Source organism: Zalophus californianus, chromosome 2, assembly GCF_009762305.2.
Source record: "Zalophus californianus isolate mZalCal1 chromosome 2, mZalCal1.pri.v2, whole genome shotgun sequence".
Lineage (NCBI taxonomy): Eukaryota > Metazoa > Chordata > Mammalia > Carnivora > Otariidae > Zalophus > Zalophus californianus.
The window spans coordinates 127,462,156-127,472,827 of NC_045596.1; the positions used below are offsets into that span (position 1 = coordinate 127,462,156).

The window sequence follows — 10,672 nt, forward strand, 5'->3', positions numbered from 1 at the left end:
ACTGGACACTCTTTTAGATTATAATCACTAAAGAGGCTGAGCCTCTGCTTGGTGTGCTTTGAATCATGTCCTGCATCACATTACTTACAAATCAGCTCAAAAATAAATGTTATTAGAAATTGGCAGTGATCCTGGACAGATCACTGGGCTGGGATTGCCTCCATATTTGCAATGAACCAACATGTCTCTTTGGTAAGTCTCTTGGCTCTTCTGGGTCTTGGTTATAGTTGTAAAATAACCAGATTATTTCTTCCCAAACTTTTTAATAATCAAACAAATAATTTTTTTGAACACCCTCCCCCAGTCCTGCCACCTCAATCATTTACGTATCAAATATTTACTGAGCACTTACTATGTACTGGGCATTCACTAGGAGTTAGAAATACAATTTGTGAGAAAAACAGAGGCATTCTTTGCCCTCATGAAGTATATAATCTAGTGGGAGAGACTGACATAAAATAAATGGCCATGAAAATAAAAATACAATTAGAAATTGTGTTAAGTGCTTTAAAAGAAAGCCTAGAGGTCGGAGTATGACATGGAAACCTAATGAGGAGCTGGGAGAGCACAGAAAAGGCCTGTGATTGTATTTTTTTTTTTTTTTTTTTTTGGGTACCAAATTACTTTATTTGAAGAATGGTACAAATGAAAGAAGTTAAGTAGATGTTTTGGTACAACTTATAGAAAAGGTAAAGGTAACCCCAACATGCATGCACTGCCTTGGTGACCAGGGAAGTCACCCTTGTGGCTATGGGAAGACAGCCTAAGGCTTAGCTTTCACTATCACTGTTTCCCAAGGTGTGCTTGTCAAAGAGATACTCTGCCATGCCAGATTCGGGAGCCCCCATCTTGCGCAGATTGGTTACGTGGTCACCCAATTCTTTGATGGATTTCACCTGCTCATTCAGGTAATGAGTCTCAATGAAGTCACACAAATGGGGGTCACTTTTATCAGTGGCCAGTTTGTGCAGTTCCAGTAGTGACTGATTCACGCTCTTTTCCAAATGTACTGCACACTCCATTGCATTCAGCCCGTTCTCCCAATCATCACGGTCTGGTTTCTTGATATCCTGAAGGAAGATTCGGCCACCTCGTTGGTTCTGCAGCTTCATCAGTTTCTCAGCATGTTCCCTCTCCTCATGAGATTGGTGAAGAAAATATTTGGCAAAGTTCTTCAAAGCCACATCATCGCGGTCAAAGTAGTAAGACATGGACAGGTAGACGTAGGAGGCGTAGAGCTCCAGGTTGATCTGGCGGTTGATGGCGGCCTCAGAGTCCTGGTGGTAGTTCTGGCGCACCTGCGAGGGGGACGCGGTCGTCATGGCGGCGGCTGAGAAAAGGCGGCGGCGAGCGGCGGCGGGGGCCTTGGAGCGGTCCGAGGGCGCGACGAAGAGATGGCGGAGGGCTGGCTCTGAACGGCCGGCCCGGGTGGGGGACGAGCGCCGGGTTCCGTCCAAGCACTGTTGAAGCAGGAAACCGCGGCGACTCTCGGCGGAGACTGTCTGTGATTGTATTTTTAATGTCCTTGTAAAACCACATAATGTAAAAAGTTACTGTCAACTGAATAATGCTTTAAAATTATATGTATTTAAAAATAAATAAAACTATTTGTATTTTACTAATCACAACAGCATGTATATGCATGTGGGAAAAGGTAGTTTGTATGTCTAAGATGGTTCCATTCCATGCCTGCTTTGCATATGAATGTGTACATTGACACCTGGCATCCTGCAAACTCTGCAGCCTCCCAGAGGACTGAGGACCACTTAACCCGAACACCCTTCGCCTGCCATTGCATCTATTGGCAACATGCAAGGCTCCTCAGGAGAGATCTTAAAGAAAAGCAGAGGGTTTCCCAATCAGGATTCACATCAACACTCAGTGAAGGCCAGGTCAGCTTCCTCTTATCCAGAGCCCCAAACACCCACCTGCTGTTGACCAGAAGTGTGACCATGTCCCCACCACCTGGCAAAGCTTATTTATCTCCAGGCTGGTCTGATCTACATCAAACTCAAGCTTCAAAAACTACACCAAGTCCTTTCAACATTCAGGAAAGAGGCTCCCTCCCTCCAAACTCCGATGTTGTCAGTCTATATTTTATTTCTCAGGGCTCAACCAGGTGATTGTATGTTACCTCCTAGGAACTTGTATTTCTTCCCTAACAGCCTCATAGCTATGTAAATACATATTTGATTTATGTTTCTAGATTATAGTCTTTAGGGCTTTCTGTCAAGCTCCCCAGTGGAAGTGGAAGTTCTCAGTATTCTAATCCTTCTTGCTTAACCAGGAAGCGATGAATGCAGATAAGAAACTGGGTCCAGGATGGGAATGATCCCTTTTAATAGGCACGACCACCAAAGGATGGATGAGGAATTCAAATTCTACTTGTGACTGACCATCTATCTTTTCCAGGAGGAAGAGGGAGACAAGAGGTTTGGTGTGTGCAAGACTCAGGACTGAGCTTTGTGGCTTACCTGGAGCAGATGTGTAGAGAAGGAAGGTCCTTGTAGGATAGGTAAATCCCTGGGTAGCAGAGATGCCATCTTTGTCGTAGACACCCAGTGGTGGCTAGCCAGTGGGCATAGAGTCACTTTTGTTCAAATTCCAGCTCTCCTGTTTATCAGCCACGGGGCAGTGTGAGATAGGCTAAATCACTCAACCTGTCTGAGTTTCTCTGCTTTCTCTCACTTTATTGTGCCTATTTCCTTTAGTTTGTAATCCATTTTAGTATGGGGTCTCCAGGACTTAAATTCAAATTTTATCAGAATGCTTTATGCACATGATTAAAATATCAAACAGTCCAAAAGTTTTTGTAACGTGAAGAAACGGTACCCTGACCCACATCTCCTCACCCTCATTCCACTTCTCAAAGATGACAGCCTTTAACCAGTTTCTGTTTTTAGTTCTGCTTGTGGTTTCTTCTGCATGTTCAAATAATATGTTTACACTGCTATGTCTTGATCAACAACCTCAGTAGACATTATCTATCCACTTCCTTCTAGGGTAGATAAGGTTTTAATTTGTGTCCCCCCACTCCCGGCTAAGTTTTGAAAGTTTTAGCTATTTTAGGTCTCCGTTACTGTTGTAACTATAGACAAACCTCTAATTCTTGTTCCATCAAGAGTCAATGATACCTTTGACTGCTCATTCGGTAAGATGAAGATAGAAGCCAAATGTCTCTTTCTTCCACCTCCCTACTCCCTTCTACCTCCCAAATTCTATCTATTCTGTAACCACAATTAAGTTTCTCCTGCTTTGTTTATAGGTTGATTCTAAAAATTGAAACCAGAAAACAGTGCGTACATCATGGCTATGTAAATATTGTTACAGAGCTAAGTAGAGCACCATGACTACATTTCTTTTCTATGGTTCCAATGTCATGACCCCACTATCACTCAAAGAAAAATGTTTTAAGAACAAATAGTCTTCTTTTTCACACTCACCCAATTGTTCAAAATAATGCTACGTCTCAGTTTAGTTCCTATTTTGTATAATTTTTGTTTTTTTCTGCAGTTTCTGATTGTCCTTTTTTCTTGTTGGTAGAAGAAACAGATGCCTTCTTTATCATATTCAGCTTTGTCTCACCTACCCTGTTTTTTTTTTTTGAATCCATTCCATTCTTCTTCAAAACACTTTTCTTAGAGTCCACTGATACTCTGGTAATTTGGACTAATTGCTTGCTAGGTCACTGAAAGTTGGTATCCAAGAAGGTTTTTTTTTAGTAAATTCTATTATTTCTTCTATTTAAAAACTTTCCATTTTCTGGGATTTTCACTTTCGTTTTGCTGGAGTTGATGCTCTCAAGTAACCTCTTCAGTAGGCATATATGTGAGTAAACTTCTTTCATTCTTGGCCTTCCCAGACAGTTCAGGCCCAGACTACATTAGACACTCACACTTAAATATTTGGTTTGATATAGAATTCTAGTTTTAAAATAATTTGCTCTGAGAACTTTAAAAGATTTTATTCTACTGCATTTTGGCATGTGGGTTTTGGATTAGAAAACTGCTGCCAGTTGGATTGGAAAAATAAGGGACTTTTTTTTTTTCTCTTTGGGACCTCTTAGAACTTTCTAGCCCTTGGTGTTCTGAAATTTCATAGTGAGTATGTAAAAACAGAAACATTCTTTTTTTATTATTATTGGGCAGTTGGTAGCCCTTGAGTTTGGAAAATTCTGAGCCATTTCTCTTATTATTTCCTTTATTATTATCCCTTTGTCTTTTCACCGTTCTGTTTTGAACTCTTAAATAAAAGCAGGTGTCAGAACTCTGGAACTTAACTTCTGTGCCTTTTCTTCATATTTTCCATATTATTCTCTTTTCCCTCTATGTTCTAGGAAATTTTCTCAACTTTACATTCTATCATTTCTATTAAACTTTAAAATTTTACAATCAAATGTTTTAATTTCTGAGAATTCTATCTTGGTTTCTTTTTTTTTTTAAAGATATTATTTATTTATCTGGGAGACAGAATGAGAGAGAGAGAGAGCATGAGAGGGGGGAGGTTCAGAGGGATAAGCAGACTCCCTGCTGAGCAGGGAGCCTGATGTGGGACTCGATCCCGGGACTCCAGGATCATGACCTGAGCCGAAGGCAGTCGCTTAACCAACTGAGCCGCCCAGGCGCCCTCTATCTTGGTTTCTGATCGTTCCTTTTTCTTAGCAACCTGTTCTCATTTACATATGCTATACCTATTCGGATCTTTCAGGAGTAGGGTGATAGCCTTAGTCAAACTATAGATTGGGTGGCTTAAACAACATTTATTTCTCACAGTTCTGGAGGCTGGAGAGTCCAAGATCAAGGTGCTAGCAGACTCAGTGTCTGGTGAGACCTACACCCTCAAGACCTAATCACCTTCCAAAGGGCCCACCTCCTAGTAGCATTACATTGCTGGATAGGACTTCAACATATGAATTTTGAGGGGACACAACTATTCAGTCCATAACAGCAATCATATGTCTTAGTTTGTTGAGGGTAGTCATGGTTTACATCTGTTTGTCCTGGCATAAACCTTAATAGTTCACCATATTGCTGTCTATATTGTCCCGGCTTGAGTGATAAATAACATGATTACTCTGAAGATATTGATGAGAACTTTTTTGAAGTTCTTTTGTGTTCTTGAATTATTTTTGTTTCATCAGGGTGCTATTTTCGGGTAGTTGTTTTTTGTAACCTTGATTGTCCATTGATAATGAAGAATGAAGAAGTAGTAATTAGTAACTCTGGGTATGTAGGGCTTGTTGACTGGTGGGCTTTGATCTAGTGGGGGAGATAGGGAACTGACTTCTGTTCTGGAGGCTTCTGAAAGAAAGAATAAGAAGGATTGTATTCTGTGCTACCAATAACCACACCAGCTAAATTCTTCTCATACCGTTTTTTAAATTTCTATAGGATATATAAATCTTTTTTTTTTTAAGTGGTGATCATATCATTTCCTGGCTGTCATGCCTTCTATGTATGGGTATTGAAACAAGGGTGGGTGGGATTATTTCACATATGAACAGCTCCCTGGAACTGTCCTTAAGAGATAGGAAGTGCCTTTGGCACTGTCTTGAGCCACGAGTTGAAGCTACATAAAGAGCTTAATTTCTGGCACCAGGGAGCCCAGTACTAGTCCTGGACCACTCATCTAGGCTTCTATGGGACAGAAAAATTTTGTTTTGCTGAAGGCATTGCTATTTTTAAGTTTTTTTGCATGAACTAATACAACCTTAAAAATTATCTGTGAGGGAAAAAAAAAGGTTGATGAATGGGAAAGTGATTTGTAAACTGTAGATAGAGGACTACTGTGATGTCAGATACTATTATTATATCTTACACTAAACTATATTTTAAACTCCTCCTCCGGCCCAGTGTCTTTTCAAGGGAACCCCCCCCTCTCCTTTGTCTTACTCATTTTTCTCATTAATAGCTGGCATCGAGTAGAATTCATTTTCTTTATTTATTAAATAAATTTTTTTTAAATTTAATTTTATTATGTTATGTTAATCACCTTACATCATTAGTTTTTAATGTAGTGTTCCGTGATTCATTGTTTGTGTATAACACCCAGTGCTCCATGCAGAACGCGCCCTCTTTAATACCCATCACCAGGCTAACCCATCCCCCCACCCCCCTCCCCTCTAGAAACCTCAGTTTGTTTCTCAGAGTCCATCACCTCTCATGGTTCCTCTCCCCCTCCAGTTTCCCCCCTTCATATTTCCCTTCCTACTTTTTTTTAAACATGTAATGTATTATTTGTTTCAGAGGTACAGGTCTGTGATTCATCAATCTTTCACAATTCACAGCGCTCACCATAGCACATACCCTCCCCAGTGTCTTTCACCCAGCCACCCCATCCCTCCCACCCCCCACCACTCCAGCAACCCTCAGTTTGTTTCCTGAGATTAAGAATTCCTCATATCAGTGAGATCATATGATACATGCATTTCTCTGATTGACTTATTTCGCTTAGCATAATACTCCCTAGTTCCATCCATATCATTGCAAATGGCAAGATTTTGGTTTTTTTTTTGTTTTGGTTTTTGATGGCTGCATAATATTCCATTGTATATATATACCACTTCTTTAACCATTCATCTGTTGATGGACATCTTGGCTCTTTCCATAGTTTGTCTATTGTAGACATTGCTGCTGTAAACATTGGGGTGCATGTACCCCTTCAGATCACTACATTTGTATCTTTGGGGTAAATACCCAGTAGTGCAATTGCTGGGTTGTAGGGTAGTGCTGTTTTCAACTTTTTGAGGAACTTCCATATAGTTTTCCACAGTGGCTGCACCAGCTTGCATTCCCACCAACAGTGTAGGAGGGTTCCCTTTTCTCCGCATCCTTGCAACATCTGTCATTTCCTGACTTGTTAATTCTAGCCATTCTGATTGGTGTGAGGTGGTATCTCATTGAGGTTTTCATTTGGACTTCCCCCATGCCGAGCGATGTTGAGCACGCTTTCATGTGTCTGTTGGCCATTTGGATGTCTTCTTTGGAAAAATGTCTGTTCATGTCTTCTGCCCATTTCTTGATTGGATTATTTGTTCTTTGGGTGTTGAGTTTGATAAGTTCTTTATAGATTTTGGATACTAGCCCTTTATTTGATATGTCATTTGCAAATATTTTCTCCCATTCTGTCGATTGTCTTTTGGTTTTGTTGACTGTTTCCTTTGCTGTGCAAAAGCTTTTTATCTTGATGAAGTCCCAATAGCTCATTTTTGCCCTTGCTTCCCTTGCCTTTGGCGATGTTTCTAGGGAGAAGTTGCTGCGGTTGAGGTCGAAGAGGTTGCTGCTGTGTTCTTCTCTAGGATTTTGATGGACTCCTGTCTCACATTTAGGTCTTTCATCCATTTGGAGTCTATTTTTGTGTGTGGTGTAAGGAAATGGTCCAGTTTCATTCTTCTGCATGTGAATGTCCAATTTTCCCAACACCATTTGTTGAAGAGACTGTTTTTTTTCCATTGGACATTCTTTCCTGCTTTGTCGAAGATTAGTTGACCATAGAGTTGAGGGTCCATTTCTGGGCTCTCTATTCTATTCCACTGATCTATGTGTCTGTTTTTGTGCCAGTACCATACTGTCTTGATGATGAGAGCTTTGTAATAGAGCTGGAAGTCCGGAATTGTGATGCCGCCAGCTTTGCTTTTCTTTTTCAACATTTCTCTGGCTATTCGGGGTCTCTTCTGGTTCCATACAAATTTTAGGATTATTTGTTCCATTTCTTTGAAAAAAGTGGATGGTATTTTGATGGGGATTGCATTGAATGTGTAGATTGCTCTAGGTAGCATTGACATCTTCACAATGTTTGTTCTTCCAATCCATGAGCATGGAACATTTTTCCATTTCTTTGTGTCTTCTTCAATTTCTTTCATGAGTATTTTATAGTTTTCTGAGTACAGATCCTTTGCCTCTTTGGTTAGATTTATTCCTAGGTATCTTATGGTTTTGGGTGCAGTTGTAAATGGGATTGACTCCTTAATTTCTCTCTCTTCTGTCTTGTTGTTGGTGTATAGGAATGCCACTGATTTCTGTGCATTGATTTTATATCCTGCCACTTTACTGAATTCCTGTATGAGTTCTAGCAGTTTTGGGGTGGAGTCTTTTGGGTTTTCCACATACAGTATCATATCATCTGCAAAGAGTGAGAGTTTGACTTCCTCTTTGCCGATTTGGATGCCTTTGATTTCTTTTTGTTGTCTGATTGCTGTGGCTAGGACTTCTAATACTATGTTGAATAGCAGTGGTGAGAGTGGACATCCCTGCTGTGTTCCTGACCTTAGGGGGAAAGCTCTCAGCTTTTCCCCATTGAGAATGATATTCGCTGTAGGTTTTTCATAGATGGGTTTTATGATATTGAGGTATGCACTCTCTATCCCTATACTCTGAAGAGTTTTGATCAAGAAAGGATGCTGTACTTTGTCAAATGCTTTTTCTGCATCTATTGAGAGGATCATATGATTCTTGTTCTTTCTTTTGTTAATGTATTGTATCACGTTGATTGATTTGCAGATGTTGAACCAACCTTGTAGCCCAGGGATAAATCCCACTTGGTCATGGTGAATAATCCTTTTAATGTACTGTTGGATCCTATTGGCTAGTATTTTGGTGAGAATTTTTGCATCCATGTTCATCAAGGATATTGGTGTGTAATTCTCCTTTTCGATGGGGTCTTTGTCTGGCTTTGGGATCAAGGTAATGGTGGCCTCATAATATGAATTTGGAAGTTTTCCTTCCATTTCTATTTTTTGGAACAGTTTCAGGAGAATAGGTATTAATTCTTCTTTAAATGTCTGGTAGAATTCCCCTGGGAAGCCATCTGGCCCTGGGCTTTTGTTTGTTGGGAGATTTTTGATGACTGCTTCAATTTCCTTAGTGGTTATAGGTCTGTTCAGGTTTTCTATTTCTTCCTGGTTCAATTTTGGTAGTTGATACGTCTCTAGGAATGCATCCATTTCTTCCAGGTTATCTAATTTGTTGGCATAGAGTTGCTCATAATATGTTCTTAGAATTGTTTGTATTTCTTTGGTGTTGGTTGTGATCTCTCCTCTTTCATTCATGATTTTGTTGATTTGGGTCATTTCTCTTTTCTTTTTGATAAGTCTGGCCAGGGGTTTATCAATCTTGTTAATTCTTTCAAAGAACCAGCTCCTAGTTTTGTTGATCTGTTCTACTGTTCTTTTGGTTTCTAGTTCATTGATTTCTGCTCTGATCTTTATTATTTCTCTTCTCTTGCTGGGTTTAGGCTTTATTTGCTGTTTTTTCTCTAGCTCCTTTAGGTGTAGGGTTAGGTTGTGTATTTGAGACCTTTCTTGTTTCTTGAGAAAGGCTTGTATTGCTATATACTTTCCTCTTAGGACTGCCTTTGCTGTAACCCAAAGATTTTGAACAGTTGTGTTTTCATTTTCATTGGTTTCCATGAATTTTTTTAATTCTTCTTTAATTTCCTGGTTTACCCATTCATTCTTTAGTAGGATGCTCTCTAGCCTCCATGTATTTGAGTTCTTTCCGACTTTCCTCTTGTGATTGAGTTCTAATTTCAAAACATTGTGGTCTGAAAATATGTAGGGAATGATCCCAATCTTTTGGTACTGGTTGAGACCTGATCTGTGACCTAGGATGTGATCTATTCTGGAGAATGTTCCATGGGCACTAGAGAAGAATGTGTATTCGTTGCTTTGGGATGGAATGTTCTGAATATGTCTGTGAAGTCCATTTGGTCCAGTGTGTCATTTAAAGTCTTTATTTCCTTGTTGATCTTTTGCTTAGAGGATCTGTCCATTTCAGTCAGGAGGGGTATTAAAGTCCCCTACTATTATTGTATTGTTGTCAATGTGTTTCTTTGCTTTTGTTATTAATTGCCTCATATAATTGGCTGCTCTCATGTTAGGGGCATAGATATTTACAATTGTTAGATCTTCTTGTTGGATAGACCCTTTAAGTAGGATATGGTGTCCTTCCTCATCTCTTATTACAGTCTTTGTTTTAAAATCTAATTTGTCTGATATAAGGATTGCCACCCCAGCTTTCTTTTGGTGTCCATTAGCATGGTAGATGGTTTTCCACCCCCTCACTTTCAATGTGGGGGTGTCTTTGGGTCTGAAATGAGTCTCTTGCAGACGGCATATCGATGGGTCTTGTTTTTTAATCCAATCTGAAAGCCTGTGTCTTTTGATTGGGGCATTTCGCCCATTTACATTCAGGGTAACTATTGAAAGATATGAATTTAGTGCCATTGTATTGCCTGTAAGGTGACTGTTACTGTGTGTTGTCTGTGTTCCTTTCTGGTCTATGTTGCTTTTAGGCTCTCTGTTTGCTTAGAGGACCCCTTTCAACATTTCTTGGAGGGCTGGTTTCGTGTTTGCAAATTCCTTTAGTTTCTGTTTGTCCTGGAAGATTTTTATCTCTTCTTCTATTTTCAATGACAGCCTAGCTGTATATAGTATTCTTGGCTGCATATTTTTCTTGTTTAGTGCTCTGAAGATATCATGCCAGTCCTTTCTGGCCTGCCAGGTCTCTGTGGATAGGTCTGTTGCCAATCTAATATTTCTACCATTGTAGGTTACATATCTCTTCTCCCGAGCTGCTTTCAAGATTTTCTCTTTGTCTCTGAGACTCGTAAGTTTTACTATTAGATGTCGGGGTGTTGACCTATTTTTAGTGATTTTGAGAGAGGTTCTCTGTGC

The 10,672-nt window shown here is 39.9% G+C and overlaps 1 protein-coding gene across 1 annotated transcript; it reads right to left on the reverse strand.

Annotated features, from left to right (window-relative positions):
• Positions 1 to 589: 589 nt before the first annotated feature.
• Positions 590 to 1,497, reverse strand: LOC118356763 (ferritin heavy chain-like). Its single transcript, XM_035726382.1, has one exon. It carries the CDS (start codon positions 1,320 to 1,322, stop codon positions 771 to 773), a length of 552 nt encoding a protein of 183 aa, XP_035582275.1. The 5' UTR covers positions 1,323 to 1,497; the 3' UTR covers positions 590 to 770.
• Between the last annotated feature and the right edge of the window lie 9,175 nt (positions 1,498 to 10,672).